The following is a 23,180-nucleotide window of genomic DNA, read 5'->3' on the forward strand; positions in this document are numbered from 1 at the left end:
CCAAGGCGCCCAGGAAATGCTACTCCTTTCTCGCCCGAATGAAGCCAACTGGCCCGTGCCCTTGTATCGACTCCAGTTGGCGGTAGTACTTGCTTGCCGTCGCACTTTTGCTCTCCCGCCTTCCTCACCACCATCACCCACCGCTTCGCAGACGCCTTCACCTGCTCCTTGCGCTGCAATTCGACTGGCATTGAGCTGCAATTGCTGGCTCCACGGCTCTGTACCTCTTGTGACCTCTCTTACGCCTGCTAACCGCATCCACCACCATGCCTCGCTCTGCTGCGACTCCAAAGGTGCCCTGCTTCTGCGTCACCATTGGCTGCAATGGCCGGCTACAGGGAAATTTGCACGCAGCAGCAGCATCTCTCCTGCGACCGTCTACATCGCGCCGACAAGATCCTCCGCTCTGACGCAGCAGCTTGAGCCCAGGCCGCTCCGCCGCCTCTCTTGTCGCTCGCCCTCCTGCTAACCCCAGCCTTGCCCCTTCTTCTCCATCGGCTTGCCCGCACGCCTTGCCCCCGCTCCTTTGGCCCCTTTCCGATGGCCTCCACCTGACCAACGCTCCCAGCTACGCTCAGGCCAATGCCGCCAGCAAGTGCGCGCGCGCCCCAACAGAAACAAGGTTTCGGCAGTGGCTCGGTGAGTCGTCGAAACCCGCCGAGGCCCTCCAGCGTCTCGATGGTGGCCTGCCAGCGGTGGCGGGCGAGGGTATATAAAGCCATGCCGCCCGCTGCTCCCTCCTCTTCCCCCTACCTCGCCACTGAGCCTGACCAAGACTGGCGGCCTTCCACCATCGGCGTCTGGGCTCCCGCTGACTTGCCCTCCTCATCCGCTTGCCTCCCTTGCTCTCTTCCTCCCTGTCGGGCCTGCACATCCACTTCATCAAGCTGACGCCGTGCTGCGACGACACCGTTGCGGGTCCGTGGTGAGTCGCAATGCTGTCGCAGCACTACCGCCCTCATCGACACGCTCACTGACAACCACGTCCATTGCTGGTCGCTCCTCCGACTTTGCTGCTTGCGCCTACAGATGATGAAGCCCTGCCCCGTTACCCAGCCTACGATCCGCCGCGGCCCACGACAACACACTGCCGTGCTCTTGTGCAAGCGGCCGCGACACGCTGGCCTTTTGCCGCCTCTTCTCAAGGCGCCAAGGTGAGCCGCACAGGTGTTCTGTTACTTGACTCGATGCTACGGCTGCTGATCGGGCTGCTTTGCTTCTGTTGACTCCATCAGGTCCGCGCCTGTCCAGCCTGGATGTTCTGCTCCATCAACCTCGGCCGCCATACCTGCAACGTGCTTTGATGTCAAAGCTTGCAATACAACATCGTTTCTGCGCAACATGGTCTTGCCTGTGGCTCCAAGGATCGAAAGCAAGCTGGCGGCGATGCGGCGCCAGCGACAAGGTCGGGATGACATGTGGCGGTCGAGTCTGTATTGGTGGCGCCGAGGCCGACGGTGGATTGGCGGAACGCAGCCAAGGACAGGATAGCGGAAGGGCGGGCAAGAGCAGGTTGGCGCAAGGCCGCCAAGATCGAGTTAGGGACACGATGACCAAGAGCAAGTTGGCACGGGCGCGGTCAAGGACAAGCTGGCGGTATCGACCAAGACGGCCTTGGCATGCCCCGCCAAGGTCCCGCCACGGGATGCATTGCGGGACAGCCGCTAAGAGGCATGCCAAGGCCGTCTTGGTTGATACCGCCAATAGCTGTATTCTCTATGCTATGATACCATGTCACCCTGATCGTTTCCAGCACAGCCTAGCCTGACTTCGAAACAAGCGGATACGGTAGGTTGGTCCACAACCGTGTTGCAAAGCCATGCTTTCTGTCCTCAACTGCAGTAGGAACGAGCGGAACCTGGTCGGTTGCCACTTTTCGCAGTGGCTCTCCAGTTCTCCCCCCCCTTTTAGAAGGCCTTCCATGTGCCCACTCCTGCAACGATGCTGAACAGAGTCGGTCGCTGCGGTAAAGGGGCTTTGCCAGAGCAAAGAAACTAAGGCGGATTGACGCGGGTGCCCGCAGCATCTTTGAGACCGGGAGTCGACAGTGGAGAGTCATGGCAGACGGTGCTTTTCCTCGTGTTCACTGCACGTCAACAGTAGTGAGTGCTTGGCGTCCGGTGTTCTTGACGGGATATTGTCGTAGTAAGATTCTTCACTGTCAAGCACACCAAGACAGGGAGCGCAACAGATACCTAATTGAACCTCAGGGAGGGGAGGCTACGGCTATACATCCAAGGTCACGTCGCCAGGGAGGCGGCGGAAGGTAAGACAGCGAGAGAGGGTAACAAGCAGGCAGGCAGGGAGGCGGGTGGATGAGCGGACGGATGGAAGGACGGACGGACGCCTCAACCGCTCCACTCGATCGTCTTGAGGTCGATGCCCTCCTGCACCATCTCCCAGAGCGGGCTCATGTCGCGCAGCTTGTTGACGACCTTGACAATCTTTTCGGAGACGTAGTCGACCTCCTCCTCGGTCGTGAAGCGGCCGATGCCGAAGCGCAGCGATGAGTGGGCGTTTTCGTCGTCGAGGCCGAGGGCGCGCAGCACGTACGACGGCTCGAGCGACGCCGACGTGCACGCCGACCCGGACGACAGGCACACGTCCTTGAGCGCCATCAGGAGCGACTCGCCCTCAACGTACTGGAACGTGAGGTTGACGCAGCCCGGGTAGCCGTTCCGGTCGCCGTTGAAGAGGACGTGGGTGAGCTGCGAGTTGACATTGTCTTGCAGCCGCTGCGCCAGACGCGAGATGTGGGCGTGGTCGTAGGCCAGCTCCTGCTTGGCCAGCCGCGCCGCCTCGCCGAAGCCGGCAATCAGCGGCGGCGCCAGCGTGCCCGATCGCAGGCCGCGCTCCTGGCCGCCGCCGTTGATGATGGGCTCGAGGCGCACGCGCGGGCGGCGGCGGATGTAGCAAGCGCCGATGCCCATGGGGCCGTAGAGCTTGTGCGACGAGAGTGACATGAGGTCGATGCCGAGCTCATTGACGTCGAGGGGGATCTTACCGGCCGCCTGGGCGGCGTCGGTGTGGAAGAAGGGCTTGGTGGCGCCGCGTCCGCCCTGCTTGGACAGCTCGGCGCCCTTGGTCTTGAGGAGGTGGCCGATCTCCTTGATGGGCTGGATGACGCCGATCTCGTTGTTGACCGTCATGATCGAGACGAGGGCGGTAGTGGGTCGGAGGGCGTCTTCGAGCTGCTGGAGGTCGATGAGGCCGTTGGGCTGGACGGGGAGGTAGGTGACCTCGAACCCTTCCTCCTGAAGGCGGCGGCACGAGTCGAGGACGCACTTGTGCTCGGTCTGGGTGGTGATGATGTGGTTCTTCTTGGACTTGTAGAAGTGGGCGACGCCCTTGATGGCCATGTTGTTGGACTCGGTGGCGCCCGAGGTGAAGATGATCTCCTTGGGGTCGGCGCCGACGAGCGAGGCGACGTGGGCGCGGCCGTCCTCGACGGCCTGCTCCGACTCCCAGCCGTAGGCGTGGGTGCGCGAGTGCGGGTTGCCATACTGGTTTGTCATGAAGGGCATCATCTTGTCGACGACGCGCGGGTCGACGGGGGTGGTGGACTGGGCGTCGAGGTAGATGGGTCGATTCGAGGTGGCGTGCTTGGGTGCGGATGCGAGGATGTCGTTGAGGAGGTTCTTGCCGGACCCCTGCTTTGACCCGACGCCGGCGCGCACATCGGGCTGTGCAACCTCGACGGGGGTAGCCATCGAGTTGGGGTTGGTGGGGGATGCGTAGCCGCGGCGCTGCTGCTGTGGCGGTGTCGTTGTCGTCGTCGACGTCGTGGACGAGGACGAGGGCGAGAGCGAGGAAGACGACGACGAGGCGACGGTGGCGGATCGGACTGCCGAGGATGAGCTGGTCAATGTCCGGCGTGCGGTGGCGGAGGCGACAGCCTTTGAGGCGATGCCTGCGCCCGTTCGCAGCGACGAGGTGGCCGAAGCGAGCATGGTGCTGATGGTGGCGGCGAGGGCGGTAGGTGGTAGAAGTGGCAGAGTGATATCGAGTCGTGCGTGGTGCCAGTGGTCGTGTCGGTGGTGGTTGGTGTTGTTGTTGTTGTTGTGTGGCCGCGATGAGAGAAGGTGCGGTGGTGTTGGTGGTGGTGGCAAGAGGTAAAGGTGGCGAGCGGCTGCAAATGTCAAGCATGAGTGTGGAGCGCCGGCGGCTTTGTCCTTTGTGCTTTGGGCGAGGGGGCCCTTGGGTCCAAGCCAGCTTGAGAAGCCCTAGCCTCCTGTGGCCGGCCACGCTGAGCTTTCTCTGTGGATTTTCTTGCTGCCCAAGCTTCGACCAGCCGCCGCCGTTGCCGCTGCCCGAGTGGCCCCGCCCGGGTGGCGAACCAGCGCGGGGGGCGCGGGCCAAAAGCCGCCCTCAGCTTACAAAGCAACCCGCCCGGCCAGGACTCGCGCCAATCCCCAGCTTCCACCGACGCCTGCTGGTCATCGTCGTCGTTGTCGTCGACGGAGGGAACGATTGCAAGACCTCACCACCGAAGGTCACGTTCATCGCGGTCCTCTTCAGCCGGGTGTTGGACTCGATGCCAGGCCACGGTGGCTCCAGATGGCCTCCTTGCTCGCCACCGGGCGGCGAGAGCAGAAGCCGAGTGATCGTGACTCGCAGCCGGGGCCGGCCTAGCTAGCCCGGAATTTCTCTCGTGCGGGTCAAGCTGGCGTGGTCCGGTCGGCGGCTTCACAGCCAGGCCAACGCTCTCCCCACCCCTCATCTCCAACCTTCGCATCGAGCGCAACCATCTGCTGGTCACCAACACTTCACCCAGCCCCCAGCCCTTCCCGCCACCCTCGCCGACCGACATGCCCGCCCGACTCGTCGTCGCCAGCAGCATGGCGCTGCCCCGCACCCTCACCCTGCGCACCTTCTCCACCGCACGCACCGCGGCCGCGGGAGGTGGCTTCTTCACCCGTCCCTCGAACGCCCCCACGTCGTCCAACGCGCCCTCGGTGCCCGCCGCCAAGCCGGTCCGTCCCGTCGCCCAACCACACACGCCTCCGCACGCCGTCGGCATCGAGCAGTCGCCCAACTTCCCCACCACCTGGAGCGAGTCCCAAAATCCAAAGGAGCTCGCCATGCGCGGTCCGCGCTTTGAGCAGATCGACCTCGAGTTCCAGCCCCAGCCTGTCGCCGCCATCGAACTCATCCAGAGGGAACCCATCCGTCTCGTCTCGAAGCGCATCGCCAGCTGCGACGGCGGTGAGTCGACGACTGTTGCTGGAGCTTCCAAAACGGCTGCTCCAGCTACGTCGTGTCGATGCCAGTGCTGACTCCGCGTCCGATCGACCCCTCTCGATGCTCCTTTACACAGGCGACGGCCCCCTCGGCCACCCCAAGGTCTTTATCAACCTCGATAAGCCCGGCCCCAAGCCCTGCCCGTACTGGTGCGTCTTCCATCTCTCGCTGCCTTGTCGGCGTGCCGGTCGCCCTTGCGCCTTCGTCCACGCTTGCTGACGACATGCAATTCGTACCCTCGCCCCTCTTTCCGTCCATCTCGACCACAGCGGAATCCGCTTCGAGCTCGACCACTCGCACTCGCACCACTAGGTCCGGTTCGCTGCGTCTAACGGTCCCGCCGAGGCTGCGGGCCAAGGCGCGCAGCAGAAGCCTAGACGCACCACGACGCAATCCACTCGTCTGATGATCCCTCTCGCGCACCTCGAACGCCTCGCTCTCGCATCGCACTGTGACGCGATGCATCGACACAGCCCATGAGCCAGAGAAAAGCAGCAGCATTTACAGAGCGGAGCGATCCCATCTATCGACCGATACAGCGGCATCTCGTCCTGGCCCGCCCGGCCCACGGCCTACCACTGCCAGCCGGGTCTCTGCCAGGCATTGACAATCTTGCGGTTGGTGCGGACGACGCTGCCGTCGCCGATGCTGCGGATGGCCTTGCGCGCCTTGTCGAGCCTCTCGAGCTCCTTTTCCACGGCCGTCTTGCCGTAGCGCAGCACGATGCTCATCTTGGCCTCGGGGTGGTGCTTGCGACCCATGCGCGCGCGGCCCTTGAAGTCGGCGCGCACCAGGTAGCGCCCCTTTGAGATCCAGGCCTCGGAGACGACGAGGCGCCGGATGTCCATGCCCTTGGCCGCCGCGTGGTCGCGCGCCAGGGCCAGCGTCGAGAGGATGCGCTTGGCGGCGCGCTTGGGGCTGAACTGCATCTGGAGAATGGCGTGGTCGATGGGTTTCCCTCCAATCTGGTCGGCCAGCAGCTTGAGCTTGCGCGGCGAAATCTTGAACTGGGCCGTCGAGTACTTGTGCTCGAGCACGTTGCCCTCGGCGTCGGTGGCGTTCCAGCGCTTGCGCTGCTGCCGCGCCTCGATCTTGGACGAGAGGCGCTGCTTGGCGCGCTGCTCGCTCTGCATGGCGGGCAGGGCGTCGGCGTCGTCGAAGAGGGCCGCGCCGTCGGGCGACACGGCGGCGAGGGCGGCATCGCGGCGACGGGCCAGGTCCTGCCGTCGCTGCTCCTCGGGCAGGATGCCGCCGCGCTCCTTTGCCTGGACGTAGTTGCTACCGAGCGCCACCTTGGCTACTCGGTCGCGAATCGACGAGAGGAACGACTCGCGCGCTGGGCTCGTCGAGAAGCTGTGCGGTTCGGGGTGTGCATGCAAAAGAGGACGGTGCGTGTGGGCAACGATGTCAGCGAGGGTTCCGGTGAAAGAACGATGCCGCAATGACCGACATGGCAAGCTCACCTTCGCCTGGCAATGACGCGGCCATGACCGCCAGTCCTTGCCGAGATCCCTGCCCGAGCCTGTCCACTCAGCCTCGCCGCAATGCCAAACGGCACTCCATCGCTAGACGGCCCTGCCGAAGCTGAAGATGAAGACGAGGCGGCCAAGGTCGAGGCCAGAGAGGAAGAAGAGGAGGAAGAGGAGGAAGAGGAAGACGACGACGAAGAGGCGGCGGCTAGGATGCAAGAAGTCGAGAGAGATCGGCGGGTCGAAGAGGTGAGCGAGAGGCGCTCGAAGGCCGAGAGGGCCGAGGCGGTGGAGCGGTTGAGCGAGGCCATCCCAGGGGCGTGAATCGACGGCCGAGCTAGCTGTCGGAGGCAAGGAGAGGTGGAGAAAAGGCCGTCTGTCGCGATGGCAGTGGTGAGGGTGGTGGCCGCCGGCGTCGTCGTTGTCGTGGTTCGGGTCAGGACGGACGGCGGCGGGGGTGGCACGCGAGAGGCGGCCCCGTCTTTTCGCCTCTAACCGCTCTAGCAGCCTCCCCCGATTTTCTTCTGGTCAGCCAAGCTCGGATCCGACAGGTGAACCTTGCTTGCTGGCCGGCAGCCAAAGCGGGTGCGGCCTGAGCAAGTGGAGCGGGTGCCAAGCCAGGCAGCCAAACCCGGCTGTGCCCAAGCAGGGCCACGCCACGAGGACCGCTCGGGCCCCCACCTCACCTTGGCTGGCCTTGCCCCGTCCGGCCTCGCTGCCACCGCCACCGCGGCCCGACCACCACCACCATCATCGCTGCTCCCCTCGCGCATCACCCGATCATCGCACTATCAATCGCACGATCACCGCCGTGTCAACATGGGATCCTGTCTCTCCCGATCCAAGTTCAAAGGTGAAGGCCAGACCCTCGCCTCGTCCCCCTCCTCCTCGTCCAATCGACCGGCTCCTGCCACGCACGCAGCACCGGCAGCCACCACCGGTCCCGCATCCAGCGGCGGCGGTCACACCCTCTCTGGGTCCTCGACATCACAACGTCCAGAGGGGGATGCAGAGGCGCGGGAGGCGAGAGCCAGAGCGGCAGAGGCAAGAGCAAAGGCGGCCGCGAGCACCGGCGTCCGTCCTGGTAGCTCCACGGGCAAGCTGAGCAAGAAGCTCGAGGATCAGAAACGCAACCCTCTCAAACCCGACGAACCCGAGGTCGAAAGAGTCGTCGTGAGTCTCCATGGACCCCTCCTCTCCGCCCTAGTGGCCATCTCGGCGGTACAACGAGCCCCTCGTGCGGCCATGCTGACTGGGCGGCCACCTCCTTCTCCCCACGGATTCGTCCTCATCCTCCTCTAGTGGGACTGAGGTCGCTCTTCCACAGCATTGCCTCGGACCCTCGCACATACCTCGATTCGCCTCACGATACCTTTCGACGCGACCACGTCGATCCAGCCTCTACGACAATGGGAACGATTACACCATGCAGATTACCGGAGCGTGACCATGCGAACGACAATCTAATGCAGCAGGGAGGAAGGACCGAAAAGCAGCCGGGCAGTCTACACGACGATGGGATGCTATGCGATGCGATTCGAGGCGAGAGGCGAAAGGGCGAGGTGCCGTGCAAATTGGCAGCGAGGCAGCTGAGCGGATCGAGGAGGGTTGGCGTTCAATGGGCCATGACGGCATCGTCGCCGCCCTCCTGGCTCTTGGCCAGCGCCACCCACGCTCCGTTGGCGAGGATCAGCACGCTGCCCACCACCGAGAGCCACTCGAGCGGCGTGCCAAAGAGCGCCAGCTGCCAGAACAGCGCAAAGATGATCTACGGCGAGGCGTCCGACGAGGTTGGAGGGGGCAGGCCAAGGACGAGAGACGACAGGTCAGCACATTGTCGGCAACCGCCGGCCGGACACATCGCCGTGTCGAGCGGCAAGACTCACCTGAAGATACGACATGGTGGCGGCGCGCGCCGCCGTCTCCCTCTGCAGGCCGAGCGTCTGGAAGACCTGGGCGAGCAGGCTAAACAGGCCGACGCTCGTCAGCAGCAGCATCGACTGGATCGAGTCGGGCATCACCATGGGCTGGCCCAGCGCGGCCATGGCGAGGAAGCTGCAGACCCACGAGCAGAGGGCAAAGTAGGCGATGCTGTGGTAGGTCGAGGCGCGCTTGCCAATGTGGCGCAGGCACACCCACGCCCCGGCCATGAGGAAGACGCCGAGGAGCGCCACAGAGATGCCGACGAGCCGCGCGCCCTCGCCCTCTTCGGCGCCGCCGCCCATGCCCGGCTCGCCCTCGGGCATGTCGCCGTCGTAGGGCGGCGCCGTCTCCTGGCCCGAGGGCGTGCCGAACAGGAACGACGGGCGGGCGATGAGGACGACGCCGCAGAGGCTCATGAAGCCCGCCAGCTTCTCGCGCGCCGTGAACGGCTCGGCGAGGACGAGGTTGGCCAGGAGGCCGGTGGCGAGGGGCGAGAGGAAGGTGATGACGGTGGCGTCCGAGAGCGAGAGGGTCTGGAGCGAGATGTAGAGGGCCAGCGTCGACCCGAAGCCAAACATGCCGCGCGCCAGCAGCAGCAGGCGGGTGCCCGGCGGGCCGAGGAGGATGTGCTCGCTGCGGCCGAGGGACATGGTGATGACGCAGCCGATCCAGATGATGAGGCACTCGACGCCGACAATCTCGAGGGCGCCGAGCGCCGGCTGGGAGCTGTGGTGCTCGCGGCGCGCCCCTTGGCCCTCGCGATCCTCGAGCAGCTTGACAAAGAGGTTCATGGTCGAGTAGCACACTTGGCTGATGGCGATGAGGACTAGGCCGAGGTTGGTGCCCGGCTTGGTCGAGTGGCTGACGAGGGCCTCGCGCATCGTGATGGCGCTGGCGTCGGCGTCCATGCGGTCGTAGCCCGGCTGGGCGAAGCTGATCGAGCTGGCGCCGCCGTATTGGCGCATCGAGGCGGGCGGAGGCGCGCCGTGGCCGATGGCGCCGTAGTTGGAGCGCATGCTGGGCTTGGCGCTGGCAATCGAGAGGAGCGACGTCGACGGCCGCCGGCTGCGGTATGCCTGACCGACCTCGTCGCCGTCCCCAACACCGCCGCCGACGCCGCCAAATTGCGAGTCTTGGTCGGCGTCGGCAGCGGTAAAGACGGAGCCGCGCTCCGACACCTCGTTCTCATAGGCCTGGACCTCTTGGGCGTGCTGCTGCGCGACGAGATACTCGTTGGGGTGGAAGATGGACGCGACGTCGCTAAAGATGCTGCGCGTCTCGTCAACCATGCTCTGCGACTCGACATCGCTTCCGGCAAACGACGATGATCCGGCGGCGGCGACGTCGCGCTGCGAGGGGAAGAGGCGGGGCACTCGCGTGTAGCTAAAGGCTCCGAGCTCGCCCACTTCGTCCCTGGCCTCATCCTCGGCGGGCTTGGTGGGGAAGCGCTGGTGCATGACGGGTCGCTGCCATGCCGCGAGGTCATCGTGGTCGTCGCGGTATGCGGGTGCGGTGCGGCGTCCGCTCTCGTCGTGGCCCTCCTCTGCGGCGCTTCCAAGTTCGTCGTCGTTTTCGCTGCCGTACTCATCTTCCCCCTCTTCGTCGTCGTCGGTGGTCTCTTCGATTTCGCCCGCGTCGCTGCTGGCATGCTGAGATCCGCCGCCGCGGCTGCGCGCGTGGAAGCGGGACGATGTGAAGCTCGACGACGACGCGAGCGACTCGGTGCGGTTCGCCGCGTCCAAGCAGGAGAGGGGCGTCATGGCGGGGAAGTGGGCGGCCTGGATGCGGTCCGAGGGCGCGGCGCTGCCCACGGCGGGGCGGTGGCTGCGCGCGCTCGACCGACGCCGCCGGTCATTGCTGTTGTTGTTGTTGTTGTTGTTGGCGGCGGCGGCGGCGACGACGGTGGCCGGAGCCTGAGGATCATCGTTGTGATGCGCTGCGGCGTGGGGCTGCCCTCGGTTGCCGGTGGTGGCGTTGGCGTTGTTGTCCATTGAATGGCGGGCGTCGCTGGCTCGGACCGACAGGCAGGAAGGTATGGTGGTTCTTTCTGTGAGTGTCTATGGAATGGGGTCGAAGCCGGGGAAAAGGGGGTGCGGTGGCGGTGGCGATGGCGGTGGCGGTGGAGCAGACGTAGGAAAAGCGGAGGGGCGTGTTTGTCTTGGGTTGCCCCTCGTCGTCGTCGTCGTCGGCGTCGGCGTTGCCGTCGTCGCTCGAGCAGCCTGGCGGGCCACGCCTAGGCAACGCCCTCCGGCGCCAGACGGGCCCACGGCGGCGTTGGATGGGTTGCGCGCCAGGCCCTAGCCTGGCCTGGCCTTTTTCTCTCGACGCTCGCGAAGATTCCAAAAACCCGGCTCGGAGAGGCCGCCCTCTGCCGCTGCCGCATCCATCGGTCGGGCAGCCTAAGCAAGCAAGCAAGCAAGCAAGCTGCCCCGGCCCAACTCTCGACCTGCCTGCCTGTCTGCCAGCCTAGCCTGCTTTCTCTGTGGACCCTGCATGCTTGACCCCGCGCGCGTCGTCGACGCAGCACCACGGACTGACGCTTGACGTCGTCCAGGTGACCGACCGCCTCCATCTCGTACGTCCAAGAAGAGTCGGCCCCACCACGTCGATGAGAAGAGATGGTGGGGTGAGCAGGATAAAGAGGTAGACAGGTGAGTGCAGTTCCCCATCCACCTCGCCCACCTGGCATCATTGCGGCACCTGTTTTTGGTAGCCCTGGTCTGGATCCAGCAGCTCGCTGCGGCCCAAAGACGCCGTCGAGCACCATGGCCAGACGGGCCTCTCCGGGCATGCTTGCCATCGTTGGACGACGGCTTCTGAGGGACGTCGCTCTCGATCGCTGTTCAAGGAGCAGGCGACAAGGGGCTAAATACCTCTGGTTGACATCCTTTGGCCACGAGGAGCCAGCTTCGACCTCGCCTTGACGACCCGCTTTGTCCCCGCCAGTCGCCAGCCATCGCTATGCACAGCCATTATCACTCTGCTGCCCTGCTTGATCCGAATCTCTCCCCGGGCTGCTACACCTTATGGAGGCGTGACTACTCTCGCTCAGGCGGACGATGAACGCGGGCGATGCCCTTGTCGAGAGCATCCTGCATGGCGAGCCAGGCCCACCACGCTCGACTCGTGCGAAAGGAAAGCCCAGGTCGGCCTGCGCCAACCAGAGTCCGGTCTGGGCTAGGCTCGCCCGCCACGCGCGCTCGGAGATTTCAACCTCGCCGATCCGACGGAGGATTTCGCGTTCATGCCGGCCCAGCCCGATACGATGACGATGTCGATGCTCGACGGCCACCAACGGGTTGGATCGGATCGGATCGGATCGGCCTGGTCTGGCCTGGCGGGGTCGGCTCCGTCATCGAAGCTCGACCTGGCCCAGGCTGGTGGCCAACCAAGAAGAGGGCCATCTGGCAATAAGCAACCACGGAGTGAAGCAAGGGGAAGCCAGCGCAGCGGTCGTGTGATGTCAGGCTGCGGGCCAGAAGAGAGCTCAGGCGGAGGCAGGATCGCCGAGATCAGCGCGGGTCGGCGACCATGCAGATGCTGCCTTCACTACTGGCCTGGCCTGGCATCGATGTGCTGGCACGACGCTGTGCGGGCGAGCGGGCGAGCCTGCTGCGGTGCGACGTCGCGGATGCCAAGACTTTGCTCGCCGCACAGCGCCGGCGCCTCTTTGCGTACACTGCGGCGACTTGAGGCGGCGAGCTGGCGCCAGGACGAACTCGTTCCTGCAAGGTACCGGCGCCAGGCCATCCCATCTGGTCTGCCATCACCCCCGCTCCCCGCTCCTCGAAGCCGGCGGAGAGATTGGCCGGCTGCCCAGGGGTCTGGCTTCAAACGGCGAGCGCCGGCTTGCTTGATTGTGCCTTCGAAGCGGCGATAGGTATACTCGTCAGGCTGTAGCGTTTCTTGATGGCCCATCGCCGACCTCCTCCGTACGCCGGCGATCCAGTGCCGTGGGCCGACGGGCTCGTCACAGGCTCACAGACACCGAGCTTGGTTCCGTCTGGTGCACCACCTCGTACTGTGCGCCGACGCATCGAGGCGTCTTTTGACGCTTGGCTGGGCGAGAATGGGCTGCGACCGTAGCAGAGAAACGGTGGTTGCGCGGTTGCGCGGCCCACCGAGCAGACGTACGACAGAGGCCCTGGCGATCTTTCTGGTGCCGGATGCTATAGCTGTGAGTTGGCCTGCCTGGCCTGGCCTGGCCTTTGCCCTCGATGCAGGGGTCGTCGCCGCAATTGCCAAGGCGGTGCGGGTGACCTCACCCCCTCCTCTGGCAACCACTGTCCGGCGGCTCAGGCTACGGGACCTAGCTATCCTAGCGCGGGTCGAGTGGCAAGCGCCGGGTGGAGGCTGTCCTGCCTCTCCTCCTCTGGACCGCACACGCTCGTACGGCCGCCGGAAGAGAGCGGATCCATCCAGACGCGACGAGTCGCTCGTCGAGACGCCCTGAAAGCAACGGCAGGTGGGACATGTCGGCAGCGCCGTCGATTTCATCATCATCGGCACGCCCTCGGGACTCGAGTTCCGGAGTGGCCGAAGAGGGCAGCCGGCCTGGCCACACATCCTGCTGCGTGTTTTCAAGGAGCAAGCAAGAGGTTATGCCGAGTCTACAAACACAGCTGGCAGGCAGAGAAGGCAGGCGGGCCAAGAGGCTTCAGCGCCATGAAAGAGGCGTCGAGGAAGCCTCGCAAGCAAGGCCGTCGGTCACCACTCTTAACTCTGATCTCCTCGTTTCATGCCATGGCACGGTCCGCCTGGAAGTCAGCAGACGCTCGCTCGCCAACATACATGTGCAAAGCAAGGGTGTGGACCCCCAAATCGAGGGGCCCGCTCGACGACGGGAGCAGCTCCGGCGCCCCCCCGGACTGAGGGTACAGAGCTAGGGAGTCTGCACGCCCTGCGCATCTCTGCGTCGCCGCGCCGGCCTGCACCAGCCTGCCTGCCTGCTACAGAGTAGCTCCGCTCGGCCCTTCCGTATCGGGGCAGCTACCCGTACAGCCTCCCTGCCTGCTGTGGCCCAGCCGACGAGCGGACCACGGGCCGTACCGTCGGATTCGAGAGAGGCAGCAACGAGCGGGGCTGGACAGGTACTGTAGGCAGCAGGTGACGAAATGCCGAGGCCGACGACGAGGCCGAGGGGCCGAAGCCGGCCGCGTCGTCGTCGTCGTTTGAGCGGGTTCGCCTCCGAGGTTTTTCTCCGGTGCCTGACTGAACCCGGCGACAAAGGCGGGCGCTGTGCCAGGCAGGCGGGCCCTACGGCGGCCAGGCCTTCTTGGCACACTTTTGCTAGAGGGACCCCCGGCAACTTGGCCCTCTCTCTTGCTCGTCGTCGTCGGCCTCTTCGTCCCTGGCCGCCTTGTCTTGCTACGACCACCAACCACGTCGACCAACACCGAGGTCGCATCTACTGCCTGCCGCTCTTCTCTCTTTCACAGCGGATGCTACCGACTTCTACTTCTGATCTCTGATCTCATCTCTGTCACACCCCCACCGAGGACGGTTTCGGTCGACCCACCTGCTTCCTGCTTCATCTTTGGCCGCCCTCGCCGAGCGTGTCGTCCCACAATCTCTCTGCCTGCATCTTCTCACGCTTTGGCCTGGCTCGCTCGCGCCGCAACCACCACCCATCTGCACCGACTGCCAGCCAGCGCGCCACGCATCAGGACGATACGCACGGTTCGCCTGTCGCCGCAGATCCCCCACCTCACCGCCACCGCCGCCGCCAACTGCCGCCACTCGACTGCCTATAGCTCCTTGCATCGCTCGCATCTCCTCTGGCTGGAGGAGCTGCCCGATAGAGATAGAGCCATCTCGGTACAACCGGTTGCACTCGTCACAACAGCGGTCCGCCCTGCCTTATACTCACAGCACCGCCTCATCCAGCCAAGGCACTGGCGCTGTCGTCCGCCTGCCTCCTTCGCCCGGCTGACCAAGATCGACGACCTCGTCGATCGCATACAGCCCGACGCCTCAATATCGCCTCCATCTGCGTCGCTCCGACAGTCGGTCTCGTCGCCGCCTCTCCCTGAAAGCACCCGGACGTTGCCGTCTTTGGCCTCTTCCCAAGATCGCTCTTGCCATCAAGCTTGACCTTGCGCTTCGACAAGGCCATTTAACCCCGCCCCTGGCTACACCCTCCCTGACCCATTGGCCCTCGCGGCTTGGCACACCAGCTCTCTCTCGCCACATTGCCCTGTGCTGGTCATCGTCACCACTTCCTCCTTCCGTCGCCGCTTGCCCGCCATGACCGACAGTCAGGACAGCACGCTCAACAACTCGAGCAGCGAGGAGAACCCGCCTCTCAACCCTCCCGCCCGTGATCCACAGGCGCCCTCCACCAACACCACCACTTCTGCCCTCGTCCAGGAGGGCGCTGTGTCGGCCTCGTCTGCCAATGGCTCTCGTGGTGCCTCTCGCGCCGGCCGCGTTCACTTTGACGGCTCCTCAGACGCCTCGTCTTGGCGAAGGGACCAGCTCCAGCTCTCGCAGGCTGGTGGCGGCGGGCCAACCGTCACTGCGCGCGGTGGCGCTCGGCCCGAAGGTGGTCTCAGCCTTGGCTCGGTGCACCGCCCGAACCACCCCGGCCCGCTCAATCTCGCCGAGCGCCTGACACCGCTGGGTGAAAAGGGCATGCCCGACCTCTCGCGGGCCAAAGCGGACGACACCTCACCCATGGCTCTGCCGCCCGCCGTCGCTGCCGGCCCTGTCACTGCCCCCGCACCGGTCGAGGTGCCAACGCTATCGCTCACGGGCGCAAAAGGGCTCGATGAGCAAGGCCTGGACAACCGTGCCTTCCTCGAGCTACAGAGGGAGCTGCAGAGGCACGAGGCCAAGAGCGACGACGGGCAGAACGGCAGCCCCACGAGCTGGCCTGGGGTGCGCGCCAATTCCGGCGCGACCGCCCCGGATGCCGCTCGGCAGGGTGCCCAGCGACACGCGCTTGAGCAGGCGCTCATGGAGAGGGAGCGCGAGCGCGAAGCGCGCCGGCAGCGGCAGGCCGCCGCATTCGCACCTGACACGCCCGGCGTCGTCTCGGCATCGGTCAGCGGTGCCTCGACTCCCGGAGGCGCAACGAGCGAAAGCAGCTACGACCCCGCCAACGACTCGGACCTGGATCACATCGACCTCGTTCCCGGCGAGACCGACGGCATGCCTGCGAGGATCCGGAAAAAGAAGGACGAGGAGCCGGCCGAGGAGCAGCCCAGAGGCTGGGCCAAGCTGCGCAGCATCTTTGGCAAGCCCGCCGACGACGACGAGCTCGACGAAAAGGAAAAGGGCGGCAGCGGGCCCGTCCCGCACGAAGAAGGCGGCCCGACCAACTGGAAATCGGTGCCCGTGCAGACCTCGAGCGGCCTTCACACGCAGGATGGTCCACGGAGGAAGCCGAGCAAGTTTGAGCGTGAGGCCGCTCGCCTGGTCAAGCAGCACAAGCTCGCCCAGACGCGGGCGAGCACCCTCAGCCGCATCAACCGCTCGCACCTGCCGGACTCGGGCGACACCACGCCCGATCCGATGGAGACGAGCATGCAGATGGATGCCCGGCCAATTGCCGCGGGCGGCGTCCTCGGCAACTTGCTGCGCCTCTACGAGCAGCAGCAGAGGGAGCAGATGGAGGCATCCGGCCGCAGCGCCGCCACCAGCTCCGTCGGCAGCGAGAGCGAGCTGCTGATGGACATCCCCGCCGGCGGCTCCGAGGCTGGTGGGGCGGCCGAAGCGGCCAAGGAGGACCGCGTCCCCGAAGCCGGACGCAACGTCAACGCGTACCCCTCGGCGAGCCCATTGGGCCGGACGAGCTTCAGCGCCGCCCCGTCGCCGGGCGGCGGGAGCAGGCCGACGAACCGACGCGGTTGGTCGCACAGCGGCATGCCCTCGCCCGGCATCGGCCAGACGTTCGCGCAAGTGGGCGGCAAGGTGGGCAGCAAGGTCATCAACACGTCTTCCAAGGTCGTCAAGGGCGTCGCCAACGAGGCCGGCTTCGAGGACGTCATGGACGAGAGGCCCAAGGCGGCTCGCTCCGGCGCCGGCGTGTTTGGCGCGCTCGTCGCCACCACGGGCAACCTGATCGGCGCCGTCTCGCCCGCCCACGCCCAGCTGGGCCCCAACCCGAAGCGACCCGGCTACACCCTGGACCGATACCTGCTGCCCGAGATGAACGCCAAGACACTCAAGAGGACAGCCCAGATCGTCGCCGATGCTGGACCCCGTCCCCACCGCACCAGCGGCTTCAGCTCACCCAACGAGACACGTTCCCACTCGGTGCCTGGCAGCCCGCCCATGAACGGTTTCGGCGGCGAGCGGATCGAGAGCGGATCGACGCAGCCGGGGACCCCGCCCACCGGTACGACGGGCGCCAACACGCCCAAGAAGCGCCCGGCCTCGATCATGATGTTCCCCAGCCGCAGCAAGACGTCGACCGACGCCAACGGCAACACGCCGCACCACCATCGCCGACTGCACCTGCCCGTGCCCGGCGCCTTGACCAAGTCCTGGACGGGCCACTCGACCGTCAACACGCCGGACGTCTACGGCGGGCCGCACGGCGACTACTTTGGCGTCGACAACGAGAAGCTGGCGCGCCAGGAGTGGCAGCGGAAGCTCAAGAAGCGGGCCAAGGACAAGCGGCGCAAAGAGGAGATCTTCATCACGATGCACGTCGCCGCCATCCTGCAGCGCCAGGAATTCCTGCTCAAGCTGTCGCGCGCGCTCATGATGTTTGGAGCGCCCACGCACCGCATCGAGACGCAGATCCAGCAGACGGCGAGGGTGCTCGAGGTCAACTGCCGGTGCATCTACCTACCCAATCTGATGCTGCTCGCGTTCGGCGACGACACGACCCACACGTCCGAGACCAAGTTCATCAAGCAGGGCGGCGGCCTCGACCTGACCAAGCTCACCGACATGCACTCCATCTACTGGAACGTGATCCACGACAAGATCGGCGTCGGCGAGGCGTCGGCCCAGCTCGACGAGCTCATGCGCCGGAAGCCGCTCATCGGGCGCTGGCCCATGGTCCTCATCGGCGGCTTTGCGTCGTTCTTCATCTGCCTGGGCACGGCCGGGTTCGGCGGCAGCTTTATCGACGCCCTGGCGGCGTTCCCGCTCGGAATGTTCCTGGTCTACTGCCAGTCGATCATCACCACGGAGCTCTACAGCAACGTGTTTGAGATCGTCTTTGCGACGCTCAACTCGTTCATCGCCGCGGCGCTCCAGTACAGCGGCATCTTCTGCTACTCGGCCGTCGTGTCGGGCTCGATTGTCCTGATCCTGCCGGGATTTATCGTGCTCAGCGGCTCGCTCGAGCTGCAGGCCAAGAACCTCATCGCCGGGAGCGTGCGAATGGTGTACGCCATCATCTACTCGCTCTTCCTGGGCTTTGGGCTGTCGATTGGCGTGTCGATCTGGGACCTCTTTCGCGGCGTTTCGGACGGCAGCCAGCCGTACGACATCTGCCGCCATCCGACCGACAAGGGCTGGTGGCGCAAGGACGTGCCCGAGATCTTTGCGCTGCTCACCACGCCCGGCTACTCGATCGCCCTCAGCCTGAGGAACCAGGTCAAGGTCAACCGCAAGGAGTTCCCCGTCATGGTCCTCATCGCCTGCGCCGGGTGGGCCAGCAACCACTTTAGCGCCAAGAGCCCCGCCCTCTCGGGCCGGCAGGACATTACGGCCGCGCTCGGATCGCTCGTCGTCGGACTGGCCGCCAACATCTACGGCCGCGTGTTTGACGGCCGCAGCTTTGTCGTGGCCGTGCCCGGTATCCTCTACCAGCTGCCCTCGGGCCTGTCCAACACCAACGGCGGGGGCATCCTGGGCTTCGCCAACACCGACAACACCACCACGTCCTACAGCACCTCGGGATTCGGCGTCGCGTCCAGCCTCGTCGAGACGGCGCTCGGCCTCACCGTCGGCCTGTTTACCAGCACCGTCATCAGCTACCTCTTTGGCGGACGAAAGGTTCGGAACGGCGGCGGCCTCTTCAGCTTCTAGCACGTCGTCTTCGGCACTCCCCCCAAAGTACCGTTCGCGCTCTGTCAAACCCACAACGCACATATCTCCTCTCGGTCTCTTCCTTCGCATCCCAAGCCAGTCACGGACGCTCTCTGCCTTGTCTCTCTCTCTCTCTCCTTTGCATCTCATCACAAGACGATCCTCGACGCCACTGCGCTCCTCTCTAGCATATACATCGTAAGCGGACCTCTCTGTCCCTCTACGCCGTCTCTCGAGATCGTTACAGCATTTTCAGGAGAAATAGATCTCATCGATCCCTCCTTCACTCCCTCATTTGACTCTTTGAATCGCTTCGCCGCGCTTGAACTTGCCAGCCGTGCGCGGCTAGGATCCTGTCCGCCTGACGCCGTGCGTTTAGCGTATCGTTGCACCTTCACCGCCACCGTATTGCACGTCTAGGCACAGCTCTGTCGAGGCAGGACTTACTGGTGTCATGCCGTGCATTGCCACGATGCTTCGGTCCTCGTACCCCGCAGCGCCAGCGCCGGCCAGAGGGGCTGCCTGCCCACGCCAGCTCTTACTCTCGCGATTTTATCCGACTTTCGCTCGCGTGTTCGGGCGGGTGGGCGAGCGGTTATGCATCTTCGTCTATCTGACAGCTGCCTGGCGTGCTTGGGCGGGCGGGCCAGAGCAGCGGACCCAACCGCCCGCGCTGCCAACTCCCCTTGGGAGATGGCACAATCGAAGGCGGATCGCACCATCGCGTCGTGCAATGGTGTCGAGCTTCCGTCCATGCCCCGCCTTTCTCAACCGTCATCCTTCGTACCCCAATCACGCACAGGCCCTATCACCCTTACTGTCGGCCCATTCGCCTACATCCCGGGACGCTAAGTACATGTAGTTACTGAACATGCAGCTTGAGGCCTCGGTCAGAGGAGCCAGGAAGCTCGTCAGCCGCCAAGATGGCCACGCCTTCAAGCGTCGCGCGCCGGCGGCAGCATCGCACGTCCGCGCCCGCTCACCATGTGTCGAAGTCCACGCGGCATCGACCGGCCCACTCCTCGCCGAAACCAGAGGCGTATCGCCTGACGAGCGAGATTCCCCGGACGCCCTTCTTGCGGACGAGCTGCTCGGAGAGGAGATTGCGATGGGACGACGCGGTTCAGCCGCCGTCGAGCTCTTGCCAGAAGGGGCAGAGTGTGACTTATCACGCCTGCTAGGAACAGCCTTGCTCCTCGACTCGGATGGCTCGTCGAGCCATGTGCTCGGATGAACTCGCTCTTGACGGCGGCATCTAGCGCTGATCCATCGGGCCCACAGCGGTGGCTGCTCGCGGCCATATAACCGCGCTCTTGATAGAGTCAGGGCCATAACCCCGCACGCGCACATTCTCCATACCTCTTCCTCCCTGCTCCTGGCCATCCCACCGCCCGTCGCTCCCCTGTCCTGCCTAAGTTCACCGCACCACCGTGCCCCGACTGGTTCCCGGACCGACCGACACAATCCCCAGCACTTGCGATGACGGTCGACATTGAAGGCGTGCCGACCGCGAACGCGTCGACTGCGCCATCGCGGCCACGGCACGAGGGCCGCTCCCCGAGCCTCGAGAGCATCGCGTCCAACAAGGCGGGCAACATCGGCAGCACCAGCAGCCACGATGAAGGCAGCGTCCTCATTGGCCGCGAGAACCTCTCGTCGGCGCTGCCGCCCGACGACGCCTACGAGGGCCGCCACCGGTGGGACCCGGATGCCAAGTGGACCGAGGCCGAGGAGCGCCGCGTGGTGCGCAAGACGGACCTGGTGCTCCTCTCGTGGCTCTGCGTCATGTTCTTTGGCCTGCAGCTCGACCGCGGCAACCTCAGCAACGCCACCGCCGACGGCATCCTCGCCGACCTCGGCCTGACCACCGACGACTACAACAACGGCACCACAATCCAGCTCGTCGCCTTCCTCGCCGCCGAGTTCCCCGTGCAGCTCCTCACCAAGCGCTACGGATTCCGCCGCGTCCTGCCGACCCTCATGAGCCTTTGGGGCATCGTCAGCCTGTTCCAGGCCTTTATGACCAACCGGACCGGCTTCTACGTCACCCGCGCCCTCATCGGCGCCGCAGAGGGCGGGTTCATCCCCTCGACGATCCTCTTCGCCAGCTACTTTTACAAGTCGCGCGAGCTCTCGGTGCGCCTGGCGTGGTTCTGGTCGACGCTCAATGTCGCGCGCGTCATCTCGGCGCTGCTGGCGGCGGGCATCCTCGAGATGCGCGGCATCGCCGGCCGTCCCGGCTGGTTCTGGCTTTTTGCGCTCGAGGGCCTGCTGACGGTGGTGCTGGCCATCGTCTCGTTCCTCTACCTGCCCGCCTCGCCCACCGACACGCGCAGCCCGCTCTTCCGCCGACCGTGGTACACGGAGCGCGAGGAGACGATCATGGTCAACCGCATCCTGCGCGACGACCCGGCAAAGGGGCGCACGCTGCTCAAGGAGCCCGCCACCTGGGCCGACGTCAAGGCCACCTGGTGCGACCCGTCGCTGTGGGGCCTCTTCTTCATCGGCCTCGTGGCCTACATCCCCGCCTCGCCCGTCCAGGCCTACCTCACCCTGACGCTCAAGCGCCTGGGCTTCAGCCGCTTCGACTCCAACATGCTCACCATCCCCTCGGCGGTGCTCCAGATCGTCACGATGCTGGCGCTGGCGTGGAGCAGCGACCGCACCAACGAGCGCACCTTCCACTGCGTCTTTGGCGAGCTGTGGATCCTGCCCCTGCTCGCCGCGCTCCTCGGCCTGCCCGACGGCGGCCGCGAGTGGTCGCGCTTCGCCCTCGTCACGCTCGTCTCGGGATACCCCTACTTCCACCCCATCGTCTCGTCCTGGATCTCGGAGAACACGTTCGACGTCAAGAAGCGCGCCATCGCCGCCGCCACCTACAACGTCATCGTCCAGGTTGGCTCGCTGATCAGCTCCCAGATCTACCGCAGCTACGACGGACCCTACTACAAGCAGGGCAACACGGTGCTCATCTCCATCTGCGCCCTGAGCCTGGTCGCCTTCGTCGTACAGCGCCAGTGGCTCGTCTACCTCAACTCGCAAAAGGAGCGCGCATGGCGGGAGCTGTCGCCCGAGGAGCGCGAGGCCTACCAGAACGACGTGCCCGCCCGGCAGGCCGACGGCAACCGGCGACTCGACTTTCGCTTTGCCTACTGATCGAGATTTGGCTGTCGCAGAGGAGCGTAAAAGGGCGAAAGAATCGGAGCACAACGTGGGAGCCGCGAGACAAGCGGTTCGTCGGTGGGGCCGGCACTTGCGCAGCGACCGGGCTGTGCCTTTGCAACTGATGACGGAGATCCATGCTTCTCCCGCTGCTTTCAACGCTCGTGAGCTGGAAAGTCACGTATGTATCATGTATCGAGCCATCGAACCATATCTTAGGAAAAGGGGCTGGGTGACGAACCGTGGTGCCCCATCTCAATCGAGAGCAAACATCCTGGACAAAGATCACGCATGACCTTTCTGCGCACCGAGACCGGGAGCTGCCCTGTGAGATGAGCGCGTTTGAGTGTGACATGACGCCCGATTTCATGTGCACTTTCTGCGGCGGCTGCGGTGGCACGCGCGATTACCGTTGCCCTGGCATCCTCAACCCTCCGGCCCGACTCAGAGAGGCAGCAACGAGACGCTCGATGCGACCTGTCGACGTGGCTGTCCTGCCGCCGTGTTCGTCGATACCGTCGGCCGTCTCGTCGTCTGCGACTTCCAGCCGTGCTTAAGGCCCCGGCGCGAGGCCGGCCGATGGTCGCGTTGCGTTCCTGTCGCAGCGCAGACGGACAGGCCTCGGCTGGAATCGATGTTTGATGGTTGCCTTCGCAGCTAGAGAGAACCGAGTCGGAGAAAGGCCTGACAGACATCTGGAAACGACCGGGTTTTGGACGCGTCTTGAGCGGGATCCAGAGGGTTAAGCAAGAAGGTCTGAAGCGCTGGTCGACGACTCGGGTCGACGGACGACAGCCGTGACGCTCTCTTCCGCGCGCCTGCAGCCGGAGGGTACGGCGAGCAGAAGCGGACCGGAGCAGATCGTGTGCCAGCAGTCCGAGTTCATGATCGGTCGAAACGAGCTAGGGACAGCCGCGCCGGCTCGCGGGAAGTGGCTCCGTCCCCATCTCTTTGTTGGCATCGGTGGCATGCAAACCGACTCAAGACTCGGGCCTATGAGCCAGAGCTGGCTGCGCCTCGGTATACACTGGCAAAGTCAGTCGGAAGTGGGGCGCAATCGTTCGCCCGCTTGCCTCCTCGCGATGCACCGCTCCGGTCCGAGATCTCAGGGGAGGGGGCGGCACAATGTCCATTGATGGATGGCTTCATTGTGGGTGTCTGTGGATATGGCGGTAGCATTGCAGGAGCGACCTGGTGGGGCAGGTGGGCGATGCATGACCGACGAGGAGAGAACGACGACAGAAGGGGTCGAGGCAGCATCTCGCTCTCGTTTTCAACAGGCAGCCCTGCGCTCTCCTTCGTTCGCAAGCGTCTGTGGCTTAGCTCACAGAGTCGTGGTGCCGTACGCCGCACTGTGCGCCCCAACTCGGACCCATCTTGCCGCTCTCCTGCAGC

At 65.1% G+C, this 23,180-nt stretch overlaps 6 protein-coding genes across 6 annotated transcripts; 3 read left to right on the top strand and 3 right to left on the bottom strand.

Annotated features, from left to right (window-relative positions):
- Positions 1–2,348: 2,348 nt before the first annotated feature.
- On the bottom strand, positions 2,349–3,950 carry PFL1_04654 (uncharacterized protein; the record flags this gene model as incomplete). The annotated part of the gene is made up of 1 exon (XM_007882180.1): positions 2,349–3,950. The coding sequence occupies one exon, from the start codon at positions 3,948–3,950 to the stop codon at positions 2,349–2,351; it is 1,602 nt and encodes a 533-aa protein (XP_007880371.1).
- Positions 3,951–4,808: 858 nt separating this feature from the next.
- Positions 4,809–5,553, top strand: PFL1_04655 (uncharacterized protein; the record flags this gene model as incomplete). Its single annotated transcript, XM_007882181.1, has 3 exons — positions 4,809–5,205; positions 5,318–5,390; positions 5,511–5,553. 3 exons carry the CDS (start codon positions 4,809–4,811, stop codon positions 5,551–5,553), a joined length of 513 nt encoding a protein of 170 aa, XP_007880372.1.
- A 260-nt stretch (positions 5,554–5,813) lies between these two features.
- On the bottom strand, positions 5,814–7,021 carry PFL1_04656 (uncharacterized protein; the record flags this gene model as incomplete). The annotated part of the gene is made up of 2 exons (XM_007882182.1): positions 5,814–6,594; positions 6,705–7,021. The coding sequence occupies 2 exons, from the start codon at positions 7,019–7,021 to the stop codon at positions 5,814–5,816; spliced, it is 1,098 nt and encodes a 365-aa protein (XP_007880373.1).
- Positions 7,022–8,325: 1,304 nt separating this feature from the next.
- On the bottom strand, positions 8,326–10,624 carry PFL1_04657 (uncharacterized protein; the record flags this gene model as incomplete). Its single annotated transcript, XM_007882183.1, has 2 exons — positions 8,326–8,478; positions 8,597–10,624. 2 exons carry the CDS (start codon positions 10,622–10,624, stop codon positions 8,326–8,328), a joined length of 2,181 nt encoding a protein of 726 aa, XP_007880374.1.
- A 4,255-nt stretch (positions 10,625–14,879) lies between these two features.
- PFL1_04658 (uncharacterized protein) lies at positions 14,880–18,623 on the top strand (the record flags this gene model as incomplete). Its single annotated transcript, XM_007882184.1, has 1 exon — positions 14,880–18,623. One exon carries the CDS (start codon positions 14,880–14,882, stop codon positions 18,621–18,623), a length of 3,744 nt encoding a protein of 1,247 aa, XP_007880375.1.
- A 1,479-nt stretch (positions 18,624–20,102) lies between these two features.
- On the top strand, positions 20,103–21,779 carry PFL1_04659 (uncharacterized protein; the record flags this gene model as incomplete). Its single annotated transcript, XM_007882185.1, has 1 exon — positions 20,103–21,779. One exon carries the CDS (start codon positions 20,103–20,105, stop codon positions 21,777–21,779), a length of 1,677 nt encoding a protein of 558 aa, XP_007880376.1.
- Between the last annotated feature and the right edge of the window lie 1,401 nt (positions 21,780–23,180).

The sequence above is a fragment of the Pseudozyma flocculosa genome (genome assembly GCF_000417875.1).
Source record: "Pseudozyma flocculosa PF-1 unplaced genomic scaffold scaffold00015, whole genome shotgun sequence".
Taxonomy (NCBI): Eukaryota; Fungi; Basidiomycota; class Ustilaginomycetes; order Ustilaginales; family Ustilaginaceae; genus Pseudozyma; species Pseudozyma flocculosa.